This window comes from Acomys russatus, chromosome 17 (genome assembly GCF_903995435.1).
Source record: "Acomys russatus chromosome 17, mAcoRus1.1, whole genome shotgun sequence".
Lineage (NCBI taxonomy): Eukaryota > Metazoa > Chordata > Mammalia > Rodentia > Muridae > Acomys > Acomys russatus.
Genome location: NC_067153.1, coordinates 44,824,948 through 44,851,057, shown reverse-complemented (window position 1 = coordinate 44,851,057; position 26,110 = coordinate 44,824,948). Strand labels below are relative to the sequence as shown.

The 26,110-nt window shown below is 47.8% G+C and overlaps 1 protein-coding gene across 1 annotated transcript; it reads right to left on the bottom strand.

Annotated features, from left to right (window-relative positions):
• Positions 1–1,693: 1,693 nt before the first annotated feature.
• Positions 1,694–26,019, bottom strand: Xrcc6 (X-ray repair cross complementing 6). The gene is made up of 13 exons (XM_051160046.1): positions 25,903–26,019; positions 25,175–25,263; positions 22,831–22,943; positions 20,191–20,329; positions 19,714–19,968; positions 17,375–17,558; positions 15,251–15,437; positions 12,574–12,742; positions 11,761–11,922; positions 10,329–10,458; positions 6,395–6,495; positions 4,867–4,980; positions 1,694–2,000 (listed from the first exon to the last, which is right to left on the bottom strand). The coding sequence occupies exons 2-13, from the start codon at positions 25,248–25,250 to the stop codon at positions 1,804–1,806; spliced, it is 1,827 nt and encodes a 608-aa protein (XP_051016003.1). The 5' UTR covers positions 25,251–25,263; positions 25,903–26,019; the 3' UTR covers positions 1,694–1,803.
• Positions 26,020–26,110: the final 91 nt, after the last annotated feature.

Here is a 26,110-nt window from a genome sequence, read left to right as displayed (position 1 = left end):
CTCACCCCACTACCAACTGCTCCTAAGGGTATCAAGGCAGTAACAACTCAAAGGGATGTTCTGCAGACTCCAGAGGCAGTCTGGGTGAGTTCAGTTGCCTGGCTCTTGAAGAGTAGCAAGGACAGAATAGTCAATTCGTGCTGCAGTAAAGGAGTTTTGGGAAATAGTGGCCATTTGGCTGGAACTTACACAGAGACAGTACTGTCAGGAAGCATCCTCCTTGGTGAATGGGGATTTCTTGTGGAGCCCTTGTCCTTTCCTCCCACAGGACGGGTCAAATGATGATGTTCATTCTTGAGCGTCCTAATAAACGGTCATAGTTCATTTTAATGAGATGTGGCAGCAGTGCCTGACTGTCAGTTTTCTCAGCTAATATTTGAAACACGATGCTTAGCAATTCTAGGGCAGTGGTAACACGGGGGGGGGGGGGGGGGGCAGGTGAACACTGAGACACATCTGCCTATGTGGGCTAGTCTGACCTCAACTCTAAAGAACCCCTGCCTTCCTACCAGGATGTTACAACAGGTTTGCACTACTGTGCTTTATTGTATTTTGATGTGTATTGGTGTTGGGGTCAAGCTCAGGGCTTTGTAAGTGCTCTGTCCCCAGCCCAGCTGTTGGTCTCACCTGGTGCCCTGTGCATGCTGAGTAGCAGGCACACACCACTGAGCTCTAAACTAAGAGGCTCTGTAAAGCTGTAACCTAGCAGATAAGTGGCCTGGTAGATTCTTTTGTACAGATTCAAGTCACTCAGTGGCAGCATTTCCTAATACAACTGGTTAGTTTGCAGGGATCACCCTATGTTAGTGAGTACAGTGTACTTGGTGGCCTCACTGGCCTCTGCACACTAGGTGGCAGCAACATCCCACCTCCACGCCCAACCAGAAGTGATTCCACACTAGCTGGAAGCCACTCCCACCTCCTGCTACTGTGCTTTACGCCTGTATCACACAGAGAAATCTCCCAGTGTACAAGTAACTACCATAGTCAAATTACGTTCATTTTTCTCTTGGTCTGGTTGGGCCAGTATTCCTACTCCAGCAGGGAGCACACTTACCCACCTTACACACCATGCTGGTCATCATACCAAGTTGAATACTTGTGGATGGTAGAGTTTCGGGTAGTTCTGTCTCTGTAAGTTCTTTGGTTAATCAGAATCCATAAGAAATTGGATGGCTTAATTTTGTGTTTTAGTTGCATAGATATGCATGTTTACCTTGAGCATGCTCAATGCCCACAGAGATCCCAAGGCACTGGGTCTCCAAGAAATGGAGTGACAAGATAGTTGTGAACCGTCATGTGGGCGCTGGGAAATGAATCTGGGTCCTCTAAGAGCAGCAAGTGCTCTTAACTGCCGAACCATATCTCCAGCCCCAGTGTCACATTTAGAGAAAATAGCTGGGAGGACGTAATGGAAATACAATCTTGCTAAGGCCTGTCACTGCAGGAGTGCCTGTATGTCCACCTGTCTACGTATGTCATACTCTCTCCCCCCACCTCCACTAAGATGCTTTGTTTCCACTGTGATGTGTACTTCCATGAGGTAGAAAATTAAGCCAATAACCAGTAACCTCTAGATTTGAGGCTGCTACTTATCCATCATACAGAAAGGTGCACAGCATAAAGACAGACCTCTTTATTCATGGTAGAATAAGGCACAGTGAGGTGGGAGGGCTGCAATCTCCACGGTGCAGTTGTTGCTTTTCTGTCTGGCAGCTCTTTGTGGCTAAGAAGCACCTGCTAACTTGACGAGAACCCAAGCAGGTGGGCTGGCTGTGGTGTGGAGAGTGGCTGTGGTGGTAGTCAGTTCTTCTCAAAGTGTCTGATGAGAGCATCTAGCAGTTCCTGCTTCTTCGGTCCACTCTTAAGCCCATAGGCCTTGCAGACCTCCTTCAACGTAGACACAGTGAGCTTGCCCAGTGTGCCCTTGACAAAGTGGGCCTTCAGCTCCCCTTCTGATAACTCCACCTTGGGCTTCTTACTTGTAGAACTTTCATCATCTAGAGAAAGGGGACAGGAAGGAATGACCTAGAATTGCTTCCAGAGGCATCCCAGCTACATGCACAGGGCCCTATGATGTGGCTGCAGGTGACCATTTACCATCTGCATACCTAAAACAGCTGCTCAGTCTGTGTGAGCATACCATTTTTTTCCTGAAAAAAATTTACAGGGGCCAGAAATACAGCACAGCAATGGCTGCCAGCAAATCCAAGGTTAAGAGAAAAGAATTGTGCAATAAAAATGCAAGTGACAAATGCGTTGGTAAGCCACTATGTCCAACAGCAACCTCCAGGAGAAGGCAGTCACTTCTGATGCAAAATGGAGCAAGCAGGATGGCTCCCAGTCTGACCTCTCGCCATTCCTGTCCTCATAGGTCTACTAGACAACAAGGTTTAAATACGCCTTTACTTAGCCAAAGTCAGCCAAAAGTTACACCTAAACCAAAACCATCCCCAAATGGTGGCCATGTGCCTGGCACCTCTCTACAAATGTGAGCCTCACAGGAGGCTACACAGCCTACAGGAGGGCTGTCCTGTGAGAAAGACAGTGTCAGGAACAGACAGCAGAGGGGAAGGCCTAATGACAATATGCCGCTGCTATATACACATCAGAGCAGGAGATAGACTCCCTCTGCCGGTTTCTCTAGAAATTTAGATAACTAGGAGCTGGAGAGTGGTTCAGTTACGAGCACTGGCGGTTCTTCCAGAGGACCCGCGTTCAATTCCCAGCACCCACATGGCAGCTCACAACTTCAGTCCCATGGGATCTGATGCTCTCTTCTGGTGTGTGTATGCATGTGCAGACAAAACACCCATATCCACACATCTTACAAAATTTACATAATCAGCCATGCATGGTGACACACCCCTTTAATCCCAGCACTTGGGAGGCAGAGACAGGCAGATCTCTGTTTGAGGACAGCCTGGTCTAAAAAGTCCAGAGAAGTCAAGGCCACACAGAGAAACCTTGTCTGGGGGGGGGGGGGGGGGGCGGAATACATGGATGATGGACGTAAAGTACAAGATTGCCAAAAGCATAGAAACCAGTGTAGTAGTCCTCACTTATAATCTTGGCACCAGGAGGATAAGGCAGGCAACCTGGACTACAAAATAAGAGCCTATCTCAAAGCAAAACAAAAGAGCATACAAAAACATACTCGTTTCTTAGTGGACAGGGTATAAATGTTGCTTTTTTTTTTTTTTTGAGGCTATATGTCCCAAATCCTGTCAGATTTCTGAGTGCTGGGACTGGACCTATGCTACTATACCTAACTTTTGATGCAGGGGTGCGTGCGTCTGTGTGCGAGTGTGCATGCGCGTGCACTCACCTACTGGAATTATACACTAGTCTGGCCATACTTGGATTTTACATGGAGACTGGGAATCTGAACTCGGGTCCTTACACTTGCTGAGCCACCACTGTGACCCACTAAGCTATTGCCCCAAACCCTGCAGATTTTTAATGTCTATCTCTTGACCCACAACTCTGCTAAGAATTGCCCTACTGACCTGTTCAAACAAATACACAGGGTTATTTATGTTGACTGTAGAATATCCCCTAATAAGAGGCCTCATTAAATAATTAAGCAAGGACACTCAGCCACTGAACTACTCTAAGAAGGCTATAGCCTAACCTTTTTTTTTTTTTTTTTTTTTTTTTTGTTTTCTCTCTGTAGCCTTAGCTGTCCTAGACTCGCTTTGTAGACCAGGCTGGCCTCGAACTCACAGCGATCCGCCTGCCTCTGCCTCCCGAGTGCTGGGATTAAAGGCCTGCGCCACCACGCCCAGCTGCTATAGCCTAACTTTAAAAACATTTTTTGTTGTTTTTGTTTTGTTTTGCGAGACAAGGTTTCTCTGTGTAGCCTTGGCTGTCCTGGAACCACTCTGTACACCAGGCTGGCCTCAAACTCAGAGAGATCTGCCTGCCCCGGCTTCCCCTGAGCACTGGGATTAAAGGCGTGAAGCACCAGGCCCAGCTTTAAAAACATTTTTAATGTGTGTGTGTGTGTGTGTGTGCGTGCGCGCGCGCGCACGTGCATGCATCAGTTCTCCACCTTTCCTTGGGCTCTAGGCAGGGAGCTCGGGTTACTAGACTTGCACAGGGCTTTTACCCACTGAGGTATCACACCAGCCTAGTCTTTAAAATGAGCCAGAGGGCTGGAGATGGCTGAGGGTTACAGCACTCTACACTCCTGCAAGGGACGAGGGTTTTGTTCCCAGAGCTACATGGTGGCTCGTGACCACCTCTAACTCCAGTTCCCAGAGATCCGACTCCCCCTTCTGACCTCCGCAGGCACCAGACATGCAGATGGTGCAATACATTCATGAGAGTAAGGCACTCAGGAGGTAGTAAGACGGATCTAAAAAATTAATAAGGTAGAAGACACAAAGTTCTAAGATAAACCTAAAAATTATTAATAAGATATAGGGCTGGTGAATGACTCATCAGATCCAAGTATTTGCCTTGCGAACTCAAGTGATCCCTGGAACCCACATAAGTGGAAGAAGAGAACTGACTCCACAAAGCTGAGCTCCACACATGTGCCATGGCAGACATGTGCCCATCTCCCTCCCGTCTCCCCACACAAGGAAACAACATACACATATGTATAGAAATTTCTAGGCAAGACTTTTAACACCAACCGGGCGCAGTGGCACACACAGGCAGATTGCTGTGAGTTCAAGGCCAGCTTGGTCTACGAAGGGAGTCCAGGACAGCCAAGGCTAATACAAAGAGACCTTGTCTTGGAAAAAAAAAAAAAAAAAAAAAGGAAGAAAGGAAATTAATTAGCTCTGTGGCAAGACCATAAAGACCCGGAGAGCAGCTTTTTAAAGGAATGTGCTGTACGCCTGCACAGCCCCTCACCTTGTTTTCTCTTGGTAGCTGTTCCCTCGGGATTATAGCCCGGCGGGTAGACAAGCTCTTTAAACTCATCTGCCAGGGAGCCCAGTCTTTTCTTTATGGCTGCAACCTTGGGCACTAGAAAATCAAAACAACAGTGTCAGGCGAGTCATGTGTATCCTAGTGACCTGCCCAGTTGCAGTTCTGTGGAAACCATGAGCAAGCACTGAGTCAGGCTAGGGGAAGGGCTGGATGCAAGGCAGCTGACAGGGCCATGAACACATGCAACAAAACCCTGGCATGCTTCATGCAGTGTCCTCAGCATCGTGGGGGGCAGGGGCCCTGAGATTCCCGAATCCTGGGACGTGTCATTCCCTATTTAAGTGGTATAGTGCCTGCCTATGTCCTACACACCCTCTCACATGCTTCAGGTGAAGCCAGGACACGGAGGTAGTTCTTCCTCATAGGCTGCTGAGCCTAAGGGGTCTCTCCTGCTAGACCGGCCTAGACAGTCCTCACAATGATGCCTGCTTGTAACAACAGTTATTTATATGGTGTTAAGAGACGTGGATAGCTAAGCAGGCCAAACTAACTGTTCCGGTCCTTTAACTGTCACAAGGGCCTTCATTAATTCCAGTCTGCTTCCAGTAACTATTCACTTCGCTGTCACAGGCTGTGGCCTCAGAAATGTGCGAGGACACCACCATTAAGAAGGAGTCGAGTAGCAAGGTCAGAGAAGCCCAGCCTGACAGGAAAGCAGCAAGCACAGTGGGTCGGGACAAGGGCAGCACTCGGGGTTTTCTCCTGTACCCACTACCGAGTGCTCGGCACCTGTAACTGGGATAGTCATTCTCTTCCCTGTAAAGTAAGGACAGTGGAAGCTGGGCGTGGTGGCGCACGCCTTTAATCCCAGCACTTGGGAGGCAGAGGCAGGCAGATCGCTGTGAGTTCAAGGCCAGCCTGGTCTACAAAGTGAGTCCAGGATGGCCAAGGCTACACAGAGAAACCCTGTCTCGGAAAACCAAAAAAAAAAAACAAAACAAAACAAAACAAACAAACAAAAAAAAAGTAAGGACAGTGGGCACTTGGCTTCCCAGTTATGAATATTAGTTGAGTGAGCAGAACAGCAGTGCCTGCCTCTGTGGGCCTCAGTAACTGTTATCAATGTTCACTTTCACCGACATGTAGACTTGGGGTGGCCTAGTTGGTTCTGATCAGGTCTCAGGGGCACTCTTTCCTCCTCTAATCTGTTCCAGGCAGTCTGAGGTGACCTAGAAAACCTGTCAAGCAGAGACAGTCTGACATGGAGGTCTGGAGACAGCTAGAAAAACATCTATCACTAGCCAGAGGGTCAGCAAAGCAAAAGCTATCTTCCACTGTGTTCCCCCAGCACATACACACCAGCACCACTTGGAGCTGAGACAGACCCAGGCTGTAGCTCACCAAAGTGGAAGAGTGCCCCACCACCCCCACACCCGCACATGGCCATGGGTTCAATCCCCATCACGGACAAACAACAAAAGGACTCCTCAGCTCACGCCACGTTTCTTACTTGTCAGATCTACCACTTGCTCGGACTCCATCATATCCAGAGCTAGGGCCTCTAGGTTCCGGAAGTGCTGCTGCAGCACAGGGTTCTCAAAACTGTCACTCCTGTTAAGACACAGCAAAGCGTAAGAACGGCTTCCAGCAGAAAATGGAATGTCCAGCTGAGCTAGTGTAGGTTGAAAGGCAGTAGAGAAAAAGACCCCAAGTGATTAGGGGAGACCTCAGAAATCAACTTCTCACTCTCTCTGCCGTGCGAGGTGGCACATGCCTTTAATCCGAGCACTCGGGATGAGATTAAAAAGGGAGCCTTGTGGTCTCAAACCCTGTTTCATCTGAAAATGGTCACAACACCAACCTTTCAGGGCTCTTCCAGATTTTTTTTCCCAAGTGTGTTCGTGTGTGTCTGTGTGCATGTGAGTGCAGGTGCCTGCAGAGGTCAAGGTGTGCCCTGACAAAGGTGCTAGGAATCAACTGTTGGTCCTTTGCAAGAGCAGTAAATACAGCTGGGCGTGATGGCACACGCCTGTAATCCTAGTGCTCAGGAGGCAGAGGCAGGTGGATCTCTGTGAGTTCGAAGCCAGCCTGGTCTACAAAGTGAGGCTACACAGCCAAGGCTACACATAGGAACCCTGTCTTGAAAAAACAAAAAACAACAACAGAAAGAGAGCAGCAGATGCTCGTAACTACTGAGCCGTCTTTAGCCCTCTTTCAGGTTTCTTATGAAGAATAAAGGACAGGGTAGGGTTAAAGTGTAGGGGACTGCAGGTTCAATCCAGCACCAAACATTAACAAAAATAGTTGACATAATGCTGGCATTGCATAGAGAACAGTGTCTAGCATATGGGCTGTTTTGTTGTTGGTGTGTGTTTTTGTATGTGACGCAGGCACCTAAGATCAAACCCAGAGCCTTGTACACGCCAGCAAAGTGCCTCCCAGCCCTACACAGCACCCTCTCAGGGCTCATATTTTCAAGAAGAGGACTACAGCAGGAACTCAGAGCTGAAGGAGGTAGGCATCTTTTTTGTTTTTTTGGGTTTTTTTTTGAGACAGGGTTTCATATATTCTAACCTGGCCTCAAACTTACTAGAATTCTGATACTCCTGCCTCCACTGCCCCAAGTGCTGGGATTCCAGGTGTGTACCATACACCCATTGAAAGTTATCACTGGCCCAGAAATAAAGTAAAAGATACAATATGAAAGACTCTAATTCGATGAGAAAAAGACTTTAAACTGACTTTATTTATAAACTGACTTTAAAATAGACTACAGGCCAAGTGTGGTGACGCATACCCCTAAGTCCAGCACCCAGGCCAGTCTTGGCTAGATAGCAAGACAATGTCTAAAAAATTGAACAAAATAAAAACCAGGCCGGGCACAAGTGGTGCACGCCTTTAATCCCAGCACTTGGGAAGCAGAGGCAGGTGGATCTCTGAGAGAAACCCTGTCTTGAAAAAAACAAAAACAAAAAAAAAACTTAACAAAACAAAAACCAAAAAGCCAGGATCTTGATAAGCTTGTGTCCTGAGAAGATATACAGATGACCAAGTACATAAAAAGAGATGTTCACCTGTAATTACCATTAGGGAAATATAAATGAAACCATGAGATACCACCTCACATCTCTCAAAAATTAAAAGACAGCAGCTAAGGATGTGGCTCAGCTGAGTTTGACAGGCAACTACAAAGCCCTGGGTTCAAGTCCCAACACCAGATAACCAGGCATGGTGGCACTTGCTTGTAATCCCAGCACTGGACACGTGAAGGCAGGATTAGAAGCTCAGGTTCATCCTAGGCTGGATAGCAGGTTCCAGGCCAGGCTTCAGTAAGCCACAGCATGAGGACAAGCCAGGGTACATGCTGAGTCAGTGTCCTTCCTCCCTCCATCCCTCCGTCCTCCCACCTGGAAAAAATCTCGTGCATCCCAAACTAAGCCCAGAACTCACTACAGAATCAAGGATAACCTCCAACGCCTAATGCCCCTGCCTCCACCTTCAGAGTGCTAGGAACTACAGGCATGCACCACCACAGTGAGAAATAAAATACACAAACAAGACAAGAAACGTGGCCAGGATGGGGGAGAAACTAGAACACTTAGTGAAAATGCAAAACAGGCAGGAACTGTGGGACACTGTAAGGAGATTCCCTAATAATTAAAGCTGGGAAAGCCAGTGAGGTGGCACTTGCTTACACAGCTTGCTGCACAGGCTGACAACCTGAGTTTAATCTCAGAAGCCATGGTGAAGGATAACCAACTTCCAAAAACTATATACACACTACTTACACACATATACAAATAATACATAAAATTATAAAATATTTAAAGGCCGGGCGTGGTGGCGCACGCCTTTAATCCCAGCACTTGGGAGGCAGAGGCAGGCGGATCACTGTGAGTTTGACTACAGCGAGTCCAGGACAGCCAAGGCTACCCCTGACTTGAAAAACAAAAAAACAAAAAGCAACAAGAAAAAACCATAAAATATTTAAAACAGGGAACTGGTAAGATAACTCAGCAGACAAAGGTGCTTGTCACAAAACCTGAGGACTTGTGTTCAATCCCCAGAACTTCACAAAGTGACTTGAGAGCAAGGTGCAGTGACACATGCCTGTAATCCCAGCATTTAGGAGACAGAAGCAGGAAGAGCCGTGAGTTCCAGGACTACCAGGGCAACACAGAGAAACCAAAAGTGGGGGAAAAGGGACTTGAGGGCTCAAGAGACTGTCTTGTAGAGGACCTGGGTTCAGTTCCCAGCACCTACATGGTGGTTCAAAGCAGTTTTAACTCCAGGCCTAGAAGATGCAACTCCCGCTTCTGACCTCCTTGAGCATTAGCCATAGATATGGTACACACACACACAAAATAAAAATAAATCCTAAAGGCAGGGGGCATGGTGACACAAACCTGTAATCCTAGCATCTAAAACACTGAGGCAGAAGGAGTATCGCAAATTTGAGGCTAGCCTGGGCTACAAAGTTTAAGTTCTAGGCCAGCTTGAGTTACAGAGCAAGATCCCATCTAAGATGAACAAGAAACTGAATAAGCATTTACCACTCTTTTTGAACGTGTTAAACAACTAATCTTTCTTTTCTGAGAGTGTCTCACTTATGTAGACCTTATGTAGCCTTAAATGTGCAGTCTTCCAGCCTCAGCTCCAAAGTGCTAGGGTTACAGGTATACACCGTCACGTGTGCTAGGGTTACAGGTATACGCCGTCACGTGTGCTAGGGTTACAGGTATACGCCGTCACGTGTGCTAGGGTTACAGGTATACGCCGTCACGTGTGCTAGGGTTACAGGTATACGCCGTCACGTGTGCTAGGGTTACAGGTATACGCCGTCACGTGTGCTAGGGTTACAGGTATACGCCGTCACGTGTGCTAGGGTTACAGGTATACGCCGTCACGTGTGCTAGGGTTACAGGTATACGCCGTCACGTGTGCTAGGGTTACAGGTATACGCCGTCACGTGTGCTAGGGTTACAGGTATACGCCGTCACGTGTGCTAGGTTACAGGTATACGCCGTCACGTGTGCTAGGGTTACAGGTATACGCCGTCACGTGTGCTAGGGTTACAGGTATACGCCGTCACGTGTGCTAGGGTTACAGGTATACGCCGTCACGTGTGCTAGGGTTACAGGTATACGCCGTCACGTGTGCTAGGGTTACAGGTATACGCCGTCACGTGTGCTAGGGTTACAGGTATACGCCGTCACGTGTGCTAGGGTTACAGGTATACGCCGTCATGTGTGCTAGGGTTACAGGTATACGCCGTCACGTGTGGCTTCTAGTCTGATTTTTCAGGTCTCCCAGCACACTGAGACTCCTCAAGATAAGCAGAGCTCCCATTCTGTATGCACTTTTTGAGTTCTTGGCTGTGGCTAACTGTGGCTCAGCTGTGGCGGCAGCCCCAGAGGACAGCCGGAGGAGGACCCCGCACTCACCTGTACGTGAAGCGGAGTTTATGAACAATGGCCTTCATCTTGTCTATCTGCTGGGGGTTGGCCACCACTTTCTCAGTAAAGGGCACCTTCCGCTTGTCGTCAGCATAGGGGAGGAAGACAAGCTGGAAGCCTGGAGGAGGAGACAGGTCTTCTGAGATGTGACTTAGTGACGCAGCTGTTTGCCACCTGTGTCCTGTCATGTTGGGAGTGGGGGGTTACAAATCCAATTTCTCCTTTATCAGGGGACAGGCTCTCAAGGGGTACGTGGGAAGCCTGGCAGAGGAGGGTGCTTCAACAAGAAGCAGCAAGCAGGCCAACAGCAAGAGGTCCCAGCATTTAGCTTAATTAGACAGTGTCACCCCTGAGGGGCTGAGTCCCAGCTTCACGGGGCTCTCCTCAGCTGCTGCCTTTTCCCATTTTATTCTTGCTTCCAGCATGCATTTAAGAGGTAGGAGTAGTTATGTGGATCCTGGGACAGTTCTTTGACGGTTCTAGAAGGAGAAATCCAGCCACTGTAGCCAATGCTGCTGCCAGGTGGGGGCCCTTGATGACAGTGTGAAGGTGTTAGGCAAACAAGAGGGAGCGAGCCAGTCTCTCTCCTCGGCTCTCTAGCGTTCCGCTGTCTGCTACTGACAAGGACTTTGGCTGCTTGCTGGTTTGGCCAGGCAGCACACAGCATGAAAGGGTGAGCGCAGCTAAAGGTTAAGTGCTTAATAACTGAGCATATGACAGCTCCCAAATAAACGATGGCATTTGTTCTTATTAGCATCACTAGAAGACTACCATCGGTGACATCCTGGGCTAGGTATAAGTACATTAATTATCTCAAATATAAAACAAATTTCACATGGGAATAGGAAATTTAAAGTCTGTGCCGAAGTTGGCTACTTAACAACCGGCAGAGATGGGTCTGAAACAAAGGGAAGTGAGTTCTCAGACACACAGCCTGAGACAAAGTCACAGCTGGGTGTGCCGTGCACACTTGTAACCACAGCACTCAGGAGGCAGGGACAGGAGGAACACAAGCCCTAGGCCAGCCTGGCTGCATAGTAGACCTTGTATGGAGGAGCTAAAGAGACAAGAGCGAGTCTGACTTCAAATAGCCATGTTGTTTCCACCACGCCACACAGCCTTGGCAACTGCAGGACATAAATGGAGTAATAAGGGTGGCAGGACCTCTCAGTAAAGAAAGCATCAGCAGAGAAGGCGTGAAACTTGACCTAGGAATGTGCAAACGGTCCCGAAGGACACGGTCTGAAGCCTGACCACAATATCTCCCCATGTGACTGTGCACACTATGTGCCACACAGCCACCTGTGGCGGCCTTGGCCACATGTCTCCCAGGCCTGATGCTGGGAGACTCGGTGTGTCAGACCCCTAAGGGATCCCAAAGCACACGCTCGGCCCCCGAGCCTGGGTCTCCGCCACGCACCTGCTGGAGTCACCTGAACATTCTGATCATCTAGCTCCTCTTCCTGTGGCACCAGAGCCACAAAATAAGGGGGGCCGTTCTTTCGGGCTGTGTATCTACACACCGCCATGACCTCCTTCTCCACACACTTGGTGAGTAGAGCGCTGAACAAGGTTGAGCTCCCTAGAAAACAAATGTCACAGTGGCCTACATCTCCTTCTTTCTCCCCTCATCCCCCAACACAATCAAGTCTTTTTTTTTTTTTCTTTTTTCTTTTTTTTTTGAGACAGGGTTTCTCTGTGTACCCTGGCTGTCCTGGACTCACTCTGCAACCAGGCTGGCCTGGAATCCACAGTGATCCACCTGCCTCTGCCTCCCGAGTGCTAGGATTAAAGGTGTGTGCCACCACCTCCCAGCTGAGACATTAAAATACCCCATTTGCATCTTTTATGGTGTCTGAACAACATCCATTTTAGGAAACATGGCCCAATAAACCCAGTGACAGTCGTTGGTTCTCCCTTGGTCTGTGTACTTACCATTTAGCAGGGCCTCCTCAGGTATAAAAAAAGGGTGTCTACACATTTACCAGACACTCCTCCAGGCACACGAACAGGGAGCCTACACACTCACCGTTCACCAGGGACCCCTCCGGGCACACGAACAAGGAGCCTGCACACTCACCGTTCACCAGGGATTCCTCCGGGTACACGAACAGGGAGCCTACACACTCACCGTTCACCAGGGACCCCTCCGGGCACACGAACAGGGAGCCTGCACACTCACCGTTCACCAGGGACCCCTCCGGGCACACGAACAAGGAGCCTGCACACTCACCGTTCACCAGGGATTCCTCCGGGTACACGAACAGGGAGGGCCTCAGGTAGTGGTGCTTCTTCAGCGTTACCATGGGCTTAAAGCCTACGAGCACCAACCCTGGCTCATCGAACTGCTTCAGCTCCTCCGTCTCCTCCTTCTCGAGCACAATCTGCCGACTCCCATAGGTCTAGAGGAGAAAGGACAGATCAGCCAGGCCACAAAAGGCCTATGTGGAGGTGCATTGTGGGCACCAAAGGAACATGAGCAAGTTAGGATCCGCTCTGGGAGGGCCGGGGAGACGGCCTAAGAGCAGGAGCACTTGCTGTACAACTAGGAGCGCGTGTGTGCATCCCTGGCACACAGGGATCAGCAGATGTGCCAGGGACACCACGGTTGAGCTGGGGGCCTGCCAACCTGGTTAGGAAAACAATAAGCTCTGGTCCAGTGAGCGACCCTGGCTCAAGGGAGTAAGGAGGAGGACAAAGCAGAATACCCACTGTTCTCCTCTGGCCTCTACATGTAAAGTGCACGGTACACCCACACACCACACACACACACCCCGCTTTCTCCAAGGAGCAGGAAGATGAGTAGCCAGAGACACCCTCCTCATACAATCAGGCCTGAGCACTTACTGACGGATTTCCAGGTAATTTACATATGCCATAAACATCTTCTGTAAAAATCCTGGGAGATAGGGTTAACAGGTGCTGCAGGGATGGCTCAGCAATCAGGTGCCTGCCTAGCAATTAGGAAACAACCACAAAACCCAGCTGAACAGTCACTGAACTGGGGGCCGACAGTTGGGCAACATGCTCCAGATTATACAATTTAACTCCAGTTCCACCTGGTCCCAAACGGCAGGCTCCTGAGGAATTTGTTTTCCTCGTATTTAGTATTGACTGATTTCCTGCCCCCATCCATGACACGCAACAGATAGCAAACCAAGGATTGTGGAGACCGCCAGCTCGACGGAAGAGCACTTGTCTCTCCTGGCTTCATGGGATGGGAGGCCCCACAACAGGTTCTGGATTGCGGTCTCAGAGGAAGGCAGCAAGAAACACACCTAAATGTGACTTCTGAGTTTCGACCTTGATCCTGAGATCTAGTATCAGAACTTGGTGGCAGAGTCAAATTTGGGTTCATAACAACAAATTTGGGTTCATAACCAAAAAAAGGGCCCTTCAGATTTATTCAGGCAACTGGCCCAATAAAGGAACTCGGTGAACAGAAGGGTGCTACCCAATAAAGCCAGCACGATAGTCTAGTTACTTATAAATCAAACAATATCTCATACCTTTTATCCTTCAAACAGCAGGGACAGAATCTCTGGTGTGAAATTTACACTCAAAAACAAAACAAAACAAAAACAAAAAACAAACAAACAAAAAAAAAAACAAACCATGGCCTGAATAAAAATGTTTAATTTAAGTCAGACAGTTAAGTCCTGAACTTGTGCAAAACTCTGATCCTCTCCCACATTTTACATACCTAAAAAGATATCTACAGCCAGCCACGGTGGTACATGCCTTTAATTGCACCAGTAGGGAGCCAGAGGGAGGCAAAGGCAAGTAGATCTCTGAGTTCGAGACCAGCCTTGGTTTTGAGACAGAGATCCTGCCTCAAAATAACAAGGCTATTTTCACTTTCCAAAACTACAGCCTTCGGAAGACATACAGCAGAGGAAGGAACAAAAGAGGGATGTGCTCCACTTGGTCTTTGATGCTCAGAAAGGCATGTGCTCAATTCAAAGAGAAAAAAAAAAATCTCACAAACAGTCCACCAGATGTGTAAACTCTAACCACCTGGGGGAGCGGTGTGCTTAAACAAAGTTTCTACCAGCACCAGGTGTGCTCAGCTTTCTGCCTCTCACTGATGCATTAGCCATGGCTGCAGGGCCAGCAGCTTCCTGTCTCAACAGCTTATCTACGACAGATGCAGCTGAACAGTGACTTAGCTGGCTAGGCTGCTCAACACCCCCACTTCCTGGGTTTTTGTTTTTTTAGGGTTTCTACATAGCCCTGTCTGCCCTGTAACTCACTCTGTAGACCAGGCTGCTTACAGAGATCCATCTGCTTCTGCCTCCAGACTGCTGGGATTAAAAGGTGTGTGCCACCAAGCCCAGCTTTTTTTTTTGGTTTTTCAAGATAGGGTTTCTCTGTGTAGCCTTGGCCATCCTGTACTCACTTTGTAGACCAGACTGGCCTCAAACTCACAGCGATCCGCCTGCTTCTGCCTCCCGAGTGCTGGGATTAAAGGCGTGCACTACCACGCCCTGCTATTTTTTTTTTTTTTTTAAGAATTATATACCGCTGGGTGGTGGTGGCCTATGTCTTTAATCCCAGCACTCAGGAGGCAGAAGCAGGCGGATCGCTGTGAGTTCGAGGCCAGCCTGGTCTACAAAGTTAGTCCAGGACAGCCAAGACTACACAGAGAAACCCTGTCTCGGAAAAAACAATAATAATAATAATTTACCTGCATGTACACATGTGCACCACACACAGGCAGAGGTCAGAAGAAGGGGCCTATTATCATAGAACGAATTTTTGGATGGCTGTAAGCCACCATGTGGATGCTGGGAACAGAACCTGGGGACTCCACAAGAACAGCAAGTATTCTGGTAACTGCTGAGCCACCCCTACAGCCCCGACCAGTCAGTTCTTGAAGTGAAGACTCAGTAGGAAAGGCGGCCACCTACCAGAGACCTCTTGGTATCACTAGGCAGGAGCAGACTGCCTGTGTTGACATTAAAAGTCCTCGTCTTGGTCTTCACCGGTTCATTTGTTTCCCGATAGAGCCTCACTGGAAAAGGCTTGTTTGCTTTCTGGACCAAGTTATAAACGCCCACCATGAGCGTCACGTCTTTGCCGAGCTTAAACTTCAACCTGAGGGAGGAGGGAAAAAAAGAGAAAAAAACAAGTATGGACAGGAGAGTTGTACTTTCCTGTGTAAAATGTTTTCTTTCTTTCTTTCTTTTGAAACAGGGTTTCTCTGTGTAGCCTTGGCTGTCCTGGACTCACTTTGAAGACCAGGCTGGCCACGAACTCACAGCGATCCACCTGCCTCTGCCTCCGGAGTACTGGGATTAAAGACGGGCGCCACCACGCCTGGCTATAAATGTTTTAAAGATTTATTATTTATTATTATGTATACAGAGCTCTACCTGTATGTACATCTGCAGGCCAGAGGAGGGTATCAGATCACATTATAGATGGTTGTGAGCCACCATGTGGTTGCTGGGAATTGAACTCATGACCTCTGGAAGAACAGTCAGTGCTCTTAACTGCTGAGCCATCTCTCCAGCCCCCCTGGCTATAAATGTTTACACTGCAACCCGGCTTCAATTTGTCTTACTCTTTCCAATAATGTCTGACAACATAAATAGCGGATGAACTGTAAGGAGAATACTGGGTGTGGCACACACATCCAATCCCAGCGGGTGAGGAACTAAGACAGGACTGCGGGACGCCAGAGCTAGCAAGGGGAGCATACCGAGTACTAGGCTAGGCAAGGCTACCAACAAGACTCTGTCCAAAACAACGAAGCAAACAAACAAATGGAGAGGTGGAGGAAGGGTAGGATCCAGCCAAGCATGGCAGCAGGTCCAGCTCAGGATACAGAGCAAGACCTGTCTTTTTAAAACAAAAACAAAACAAAACCAAACTGGTGTGGTGGTGCACATCTTTAATCCCAGCCCTCAGGGAGGCAGAGGCAGGTGGATCTCTGTGAGTTTGAGGCCAGCCTGGTCTACAAAGCCAAGGCTACACAAAGAAACCCTGTCTCAAAAAACAAAACCAACAACAACAACAGCAAAAGATAAACCAACAATCTGGTTACTACTGACTGCACAGTGTAAGAAATCAAAATTAAGCCAGGCATGGTAGCACACCCCTTTAATCCTAGCACCTGGGAGGCAGAGGCAAGTGGATCTCTGAGTTCCAGGACAGCCTGCTCTACAGAGCAAGTTACAGGACAGCCAGGGCTACACAGAGAAACTCTGTCTCCAAAGCCAACAGGGGAAGGTGCATGTGCCACAGCATGGTTGTGGCAGTCAGAAGATAACGTGTAAAAGTTAGTCCTTTTCTTCCACTACGAGGACCCCCAGGGAAAGGACTCAGGCCATCAGGCTTGGCAACACACACCTTTACCTGGTGAGCTACCTCACTGGCTTAGTAACAATGTAACCAATGACAATAACTAACACCTGGACACTGGAGAGCTCGCTCCACGGTTGTTGCATCCACATCAGGTGGCTCACAACCACCTGTAACCCCAGCTCCAAGAGATCCAATGCCTCTTCCCTACATGGCACACAGACATACAGGTAACTCAAAAGCAAATAAATAGACTGGGCAGTGGTAGTGCACGCCTAAATCCCAGCACTTGGGAGGCAGAGGCAGGTGGATCTGTGAGTTTGAGGCCAGCCTGGCCCAGGGATACACAGAGAAATCACTGCCTGGAGAAACCAGTAAATCAATAAATACGCACATACAGAACATCTGTTAAGCTTCTCTGTGTTTTTGATGCGTTTTGTTCACTCCTTACAGTAAGTAATCTAATGAGGCAGATGCTACTGCCATCTGCCATTTGGAAGGCAGACAAAGGACTAAGGAATGCAGAAGAGGACTTAGAAACGAAGGCTGCTGTGGTACTAAGGAGACAGACCATACCAGCTCCTGCCATGGAACAGAAGTGACAGCTCATGCTCTCCTGAGGGAGCCAGGGGCGAACGGTGCAGCGGGAGCATAGGTGCGAAGTCTAATCTACCCATTGCTTCTCATTTCTCGGGGAGGATGGACAGCTAGCAAGGGCAGGTACCCACCTGTGCAGCACGCGCTTCTTGGTTTCCTTGGCTCGAACCTTCCTCAGCAGATCTTCCAGCTTGCTTGACTCCTCAAAGTGAACCCCAAGGTCCTCGTCCTCAGCGACGCTGATGATGTCTCTGTAGAACAAGGCGATGTCAAAGCCGCCTCGCTTCTTCAGGTGCATCAAGTCAATGAAGATCCCTGACATGAGGAAAGACCAAACACGGGCAACAAGTGCAGCAAACGAGAATTATTGTTTTGTTTCGAAACAGATCTCATTATGTACCCCTGGCTGGAACCCACAGGGATCCATCTGCCTCTGTCTCCCCAGTGCTGCGATCAAGGCCTGGTGCCACCACAGCCAGCTATGTTTGTTTATTTTTATTGAGGGGGAGACTTACCCTATTTTTTGACCATAAGACGCACTCTCCCCCTAAATGGTGGGGGGAAATTAGGGTACGCCTTAGGGTCTGACTGCTGACCATCAGGAATCAACAAAGAGGCCATTTACTGATATCTTCAGAATATTTTTGTGTTTTACTGCTCCAGAAACTGGGTGCATCTGATGGTCAGGTGTGTCTTATGATCGAGAAAATACGGGTAAATTTTTGTTTAAATAGAGATGGTTCAGGCTGAGTGTGGTGATGTATATTGACAATCCTAATTCTTGGAAGGCAGAAGCAGGAGGAATGTAGCAAGTTAGAGGTCAACAGGTCTGCATGGCAAGCTCCGGACAAGTCAGGGAAATATAGCGAGACCTTATTTCTAGAAAGGGAAGATTCAAAAGATCATGTCTATACCAAACATGAGAATAATCCCAGCACTTGGGAGACTGAGGCAGATGGACTGCTGTGAGTTTGAGGCTACATTGGGCAATATATTGACTTTTGGGCCATCATGAGTTATAGCGTAGCCTATTTATTTATTTATGTTTTTAAAAATAGAGAAAAGCACCCAAGTGGGGTGGTGGAGCTCGCCTGTAATGCCAGTGCTCGGGAGGTAGGCTGGGATTAGAGCAGCCTTGGTGACAAGGGAATATGATTCTATCACAGGAACGGGCAGCGCTCAGCGTCTTGCTATGCAACCTGGTCTGAAACGCCCAGATCAAGCAATCCTCCTGCCTCAGTCTCCCATTTATTTGAAGCTGCAGGACATGACACTGTGCCCAACTCAAGCATCTGCTTTTCAGTTATATTTAATGGGTCTCATTTGCTGGTTTGTTGTTTTTGAGATAGGGTCTCACTCCGTAGCCCAGCTAGGCCCACACTCCTCATGCACTGGGATTTGGGGCATGCACCACCAGGTGCAGCCATACATCTTTTGCTCTTTTTCTTTTTTTTAAAAAAGACCTACTGACATGTTACCAGTGTTTCATCTGAATGTATGTCTTGGTACTTCATGAATGCAGTGCCCACAGAGGCCAGAAGAGGGAGCCGGATCCCCTTGAAATGTCTCCCTAGGCTAGGCATGACAGTGCACAACACTACTCCTACCACTAGGGAGGCAAAGGCCAAAGGACTGCCTACTTGAGGTCTGCCTGGCTACACAGCAAATTCCAGACCAACATGACTTATATAGCAAAACCATCTCAAAAAGCAAACAAACAAGAAGACTCAAAACAGCTGGGCATGGTGGCACATGCTTTAATCCCAGCACTCGGGAAGCAGAGGCAGGCGGATCATTGTGAGTTCGAGGCTAACCTGGTCTACAAAGCGAATCCAGGACAGCGAAGGATACAAAGAGAGACCCTGTCTCGAAAAAATAAAAAACAACAACAATAACAAAAAAAAAAGACCCAAAACAAAGTCATCCACAAAATGTAGACGGACTATTAACAATTTCAGGACCTAGAGAGAGCTGCTATGCCAATTAGCTGTTACAACTACTTGAAACAACATTCAAATAACCACCATTCATTGCCTCATTGAGGCCAAGACAAGCAAGCTCTGATAGAGACCGTTAGGCAATTGGCAAGGTCATCAGGCCACACTAGTGTCACCCCTTAGTTTCACTTTACTCTCTTGATGGCAAAAGTAAACACTTGACCTCAGTTATAAAGAAAATAGGTTAGGAGACACTTAAAAGAATAAAAAGCGTGGGGGGGCGGGCAGGAGGAGGCTGAAGAGATGGCTCAGAGGTTAAGGGCAGTGACTGTTCCTTCAGAGGTCTTGAGTTCAATTCCCGGCAAGCTCATGGGGGCTCACAACCATCCATGGCTTCAGCCTTAGGGCATGTGATGCCTCTTCTGACCTCCACAGGTTCTTAGATGCACAAAAAGACAGATAGGCACATACATATATACATATAAAATATTTTTAAAGTAATAATAAAACAAAAGACCAAGGAAAATGCCCACCAGTGTCATGGAGATCATTGGCTTTGGTCCTGGCCCGGCTGGCTTTGGCACTGTCGTTGCCATGGGGATCATCGTCATTCGTGAACAGCATGATCCTCTTATGACTCATCTTGAACTGGACATCGCTGAAGAGGTTGGCACAGACCCAGAGCACTTCACTCAAAGAGTAATCAGCTCCATGGCCAATGGTGTCTTGGAAATGGTTTTTTCCCTGTCGTCCCTTAAACCGGTCCAGTTCTAGCACTCGTTTAGCACCTGATGAGAGGCAGGGACACGTACGTCAGCATCGCCTTGACCTCAGGCTGACAGAGGCTATGCCCTCCTAGAGTGGAGGTCCACAGCACTGACCCTGAGCGCAGGAAAGCAAGTCCCCCAGCCAAGACCAAAGCTGCCTCCACCCCCCCCCCAGCACCCTCTTTTGTTCAGCGTAGTGATATTCTCATATGAAGGAAGCCATGTTCTTTGAATATTACTGACCTGGGTTATCCAAATCTTGTAAGACATAAATATTTTTGAAATTCACTGAATTTTTGTCTTTCTCGGTACCATAGAACACCACTGCCAAGAGATCTCGATCGCTGCTTATGATCTTACTGGTGTACACACTCTGGATACACTGAAAAACAAATATTCTGTGACAATTTACATAACACAAAGCTTCTATAAAAGTCTGGCATGGGGGGAAATGCTCATAACCCCAGCACTTGGAAGGTGGAGGCAGGAGGCCAGAATGTGCGCCATCATGGTGGGTTCATGCGGTGCCGGGGATTGAACTCATGACTTCATACATGGCACACATGGACTCTACCAACTGAGTTTCACTCCTAAGCCTGCCTATCTGTTTTCCGTCCTACATGTCATACACATTAAAAGTAGAATTACTGGGCCACATGGCAATTCTAAGATTATCATTGAAGAATTCCTAAGTCACTTGCCACACCAGCTGCGCTAGTTCATATTATACTGTGTTTTTTAAGATTTCATTGGGGTTTTGTTTTGTTCTGTTTGTGAGACAGGGTTTCTCTACATAGTCCTGGCTGTCCTGGAACCTGCTTTGTAGACCAGGCTGGCCTTGAATTCAGAGGTCCGCCTGCCTCTGCCTCCTGAGTGCTGATATTAAAGGCCTGCGCCACCACCGCCTCTTTCGACACTCTTAACGGCAGCTTGTTTGTTATCTTTGAAGAAAAGTCTACACAAACATCTTTGTCCCCCACCCCATTTTGAGACAGGGTTTCATGAAGTCTAGCCTGACCAAAACCTTGAATATGTAGCCAAGGATGACCCCCTCCCAGTGCTGGAAACGCTGGAATACAATACCACCAACCTGGGGCTTTCGACATCTTAGGCAGGCACTCACCAACTGATCTATAGCCTTAGTCCTCTTTTGCCCATTTTATTTTATTTATTTTTTAAAGATTTATTTATTTATTACAAATAGTGTTCTGCCTGCATGTACCCCTGCACCAGAAGAGGGCACCAGATCTCATACAGATGGTTGTGAGCCACCATGTGGTTGCTGGGACTTGAACTTAGGACCTCTGGAAGAGCAGCCAGTGCTCTTAACTGCTGAGCCACCTCTCCAGCCCGCTCTCTCGTACCCATCTTAAAACACTATTGTGATTGTTCATTACAAGTTATATTCAAGCCAGGCGTAGTACCACACACCTTTAATCCCAGCACTCGGGAGGGAGAAGCAGGCGGATCTCTGTGAGATCGAGATCTACAAAGTGAGTCCTGGTCAGCCAGGGCTGTTTCACAGAGAAACCCTGTCTCGGAAACACTAGAACAACAGCACTTGACTTTATAATCCAACTCTGAGGAGAGCCCACTCTTCGCCAAGGCTATAACCCAGATGGTGGGAGCAATGTATTCAGAGTTCCCAGAAAGAGATGGAGGCTGCCTTCCTACACAGCTCCTCTTTTCAGATGCCAGTACAGGTAACCAACCATCTGGGGGCGGGGACCACCATCAACATAGAAACTCTCTAAAGAGCCAGCTGTGAGGGCTGGAGAAACGGCTTGTCAGTTAAGAGCACTGGCTACTCTTCCAGAGGACTCAGGTTCGAGTCCCACCCTGATGGAGCCTCACAACTACATAGAATTGCAGGTCTGGGTTTCTGACACGCTCGTCAGCCTCTGGTATCAAGCATACAGTGACACACAGACACGCCTGCACACAGGACACCCATATACACAAAATAAGTTTAAAAATAAAGTTTTAAATATATTTCCAATTCCCAGTATCCACATTAGGCAGCTCACAACTGCTTATAACTCCAGTTCCAGATGATCTAATACCCCTTTAACCTCCAACACACACACACACACACCACACACACTAAAATTTAAATATAGCCAGGCAGTGTGGTGCACGCCTTTAACCTCAGTACTTTAATAGGCAGAGGCAGGCAGATCTCTGAGTTTGAGGCCAGCCTGGTCTAAAGGGTGAGTTCCAGACAGACCCTGTTTCCAAAAACAAAACAATTTAAAGTGGCACTTTAAATTTCCTTTTTGGCAGAACCTCACTATGGAGTCCCACCTACCTCTGAAGTCACACTATTCCTATTTGAGCCTCCAAGGCACAGATTACAGGCATTTGCCATCCTTCCCAGACCTTCTTTACAAGGGGAAGGGGACAACTATAAATTAAGAATGATTCTCACTAAAAAGGAGACTCTGGACCCCACTTGAGGCCAGTAGATGAGAGAGGGTCTGACAGCCCTGGACTGTGTGGGTACTGCTAAGCCAGTCAGGGGACAGAGGCTCTTCCTGTGGTTCTGACCTGATTCCCACACAGCACCTTAGCCCACCCATATTCAGCTCCATAGGCTGATTCCTATTTTCTCTCTCTCTCTCTCTCTCTCTCTCTCTCTCTCTCTCTCTCTCTCTCTGTGTGTGTGTGTGTGTGTGTGTGTGTGTGTGTGTGTGTGTCCATCCCCAAGACAGGGTTTCTCTGTGTAACAGCTCTGGCTGTCCTGGAACTCGATCTGGATCTGTAGTCCAGGCTGGTCTCGAACTCACAGAGATCCACCTGCCTCTGCCTCCCAAGTGCTGGGATTAAAGGCGTGTGCCATAGCGCCCATTTAATTTTGTGAGTTTAATAACAAGGTAGTCTTACCTGAATGCTCATATCAAAAGGTGTGACTTCATCCTCACCCTGAGATTCAAACATAGCCTTGGAGCCATCAACCAAAAAAATCAAACTGTCCCTTCCGGAATATTTATACTCCCCTATGGAGAAATAAGTGAAGACAACGTTTGCCTTTTGCATCATATTTACGATGTTTACCATTCACACAAAACAGAGAAGAAGCCCACAGAACAAAAGTACAACCTGGCACATTATTACAGGATGAACACTGGGATTAAAGGTGTGCACCTCCACGACCCAGCATTCCCTTATGTAAGAGCCTGGGTCCAAATGCCAACATTTACTACATATATAAAATACATGTAAATATATACCTCAAATCATAAGTTTTGACTTATTTTTATTTTCTTTAAAAAAAGATTTAGCTGGGCGTGGTGGTGCAAACCTTTGATCCTAGCACTTGTGAGGCAGAGGCAGGTAAATCTCTGAGCTCAAGGCCAGCCTGGTCTAGAAAATGAGACCCTGTCAAAAAAAAAAAATGTATTCATTTTATTTTGTGTGTTAAAGTTTTGCTTTGCTTACATATACGTATATAAATTATATGTGTTCTTGGTCCTCTCAGAAGAGACCATTAGGTCCCCTGGAAATGGAGTTATGGATGGAAGAGAAGCAAGTGCTATTAACCACTGAGCCATCTCTCCAGCCCCTGGGAGTCTCTTATTCTGAGGATGAGGGAGGTTTTGAAGTACAAGCCTGAAACTGGGCTCCGATTCCAGGCAAGAGGCAGGAGGCAAAGTGGAGACCACCACATGTAGCTTCCAACACTCATTTTTGTGTAAACTCACTTCCCAGGAGTCAAAGTCAACATCAGTTACAGAGTGAGCTTGAAATCCTCAAAAATAAATAGGAGCTGGGGAAGTAGCTCTGTGGTTAAACCAGTGGTTAAAAACACTTTAGGGGTGGGGGTGGGGGTGGGGGAGGGGCTGGAGAGATGGCTCAGCACCACCAGCTCTTTCAGAGGTTCTGAGTTCAATTCCCAGGAACCACATGGTGGCTCACAACCATCTATACTGGGATCCGATGCCCTCTTCTGGCATGCAGGTGTACAATGCATATAGAGCACTCATACATAAAATATATAAACATCTTAAAAAAAAGAACATTTGCAGGCTGAGCGTGGTGGCGCATGCCTTTAATTCCAGCACTCAGGAGCAGAGGCAGGTGAATCACTATGAATTCAAGGCCAGCCTGGTCTACACAGCGAGTCCAGGACAGCCAAGGCTACACAGAGAAACCCTGTCTAGAAAAACAAACAAGAAACAAAACACAACAAACAAATAAAAAAGAACACTTGCTGAGCCAAGCAACGTTGGCACACACCTTTAATTCCAGCACTTGGGAGGCAGAGGCAGGCAGATCTCTGTGTAAGTTGGAGGCCAGGCTGGTCTACAAAGCCAGTCCAAGACAGCCAGGGTAACACAGAGAAACCCTGTCTAGAAAGAAAAAAAAACAAAAAACAAAAAAACAGAAACCATTTGCTGGCTGGGCAAGGTGGAGCATGTCTTTAATCCCTGTATTTATAAGGCAGAAGCAGGTGATCTCTGCAAGTTCAAGGCCAGCCTGGTCTACAAAGTGAGTCCAGGACAGCCAGGGCTACATGGAGAAGCCCTGTTTTGAAAAAACAAAACAAACAAACAAAGAACACTTGTTGCTCTCTTGCAGATGACCCAAGTTCACTCCACAGCACCCACATGGAGGCTAACAACCACCTATAACTTCAGTTCTAGAAGATCATCAATGTCCTCTTCTGCCTTCCTTTCACACCAGACACTCCCAAAGTGCACACACATACATAAAATAAAAATAAGTATTTTTAAAATATTTATTATGTATACAATGTTCTTCCTGCAGGCCAGAAGAGGACACCAGACTTCATTATAGATGGTTATGAGCCACCATGTGGTTGCTGGGAATTGAACTTAGGATGTTTGGAAGAGCTGGCAGCGCTCTTAACCTCTGAGCCATCTCTACAGGCCAAAAATAAATATTTCTAAAACAACCAAAAACATGCAAAAATAAAGTGACAAAAATTACCATGGACAAGGTCATTTACTGAATATTAATAAATAACTTATCAGCATCTAGTAAAAAAAAAAAAATTGGGGTTAGGAATGTTCATAGACTGGAGTAAGACCTGAATAATAGCTCTGCAAAAGTCAACGGGAGAAAAATAAGATTATCTGGGGAGAAAAGGAAATGCTATCAGACAGCAAACTACTCCCAGCAAAAAATAAATAAATATAAATAAATAAATAAAAAAGCACACAGCGAAAATCTTTCTTCCACACAGACCACACATAAGGCCACTTACCACCTGTGTCAGGGCCCTGCTCCTCTTCTTCGTCTTCCTCGCCCTCAGTTTTGTAGTAGGATTCCCACCCTGACATGTTGACTTGCTCACTAGGTGAGAGAAGTTATGAACAACAAACAAATTTCAACAAACAAACAAACATACATGCAGAGGAGGGTAGCTCTGCGGTAAAGCGCTTGCCTACCACGTGCCAGGTAAAAAAGAAAAAAAAAAAAAAAAAAGACTTCTAGGTTCTTTTTAGTTGTGCTCTAAATGCTCGGGTCACTAATGAATGCGAATCGTGGCTACTGCTGCTTCGAGAACTCTTGGGTCGTCCAAGGGGCAGAGTAATTGGCATGAGGATCCCTGCATGAGATTAGCAGTAACCTAACCCTTAAGGATGCCGCAGGACCAAAATGGCTGGGGGTGGGGGTGGAGAAGCTCAGCCCTGAAGGTCCCATCTCCAGCGCCATTCGGACTGGGAGGATATTCGGTGCTATGGCTGAAACACTAGTCTTCATTTCTTCCCCCACCTCTCCCCCAACCTTCAGCCAGAGACTCTCAGTATAAGTCTCAACCACCAGTCCTATGCTGCTTCCTGGGGGAGAAAGGAGCAGGACCCAGTGTGTCAGTCTCTTCCGACCGACGCTGCTCCGTCGCTACGCAAGGGACCGCGCGACACTGGGCGTGCACGCAAGGCCACCACAGTAGACCGCACCCAACACGTACAGTGAAGCCCACCTACCTACCTTTGCAGCAGGTGAGCAAGCCACTGGGACAGAAGAAGGCGGGCACCACGTCCACGCGGGCTCCAGCTCTCTCCCAATCAACGACGCCTACGTCATCACGCACAAACGCCCTTCTACCCTCCAAGCGGACACGCCCACCTCCCATCCCAGGCTCCCCCACCCAGGTTCCCGAACCTAGATCGCACGTGGCCATAGAAAGCTCCGCCCC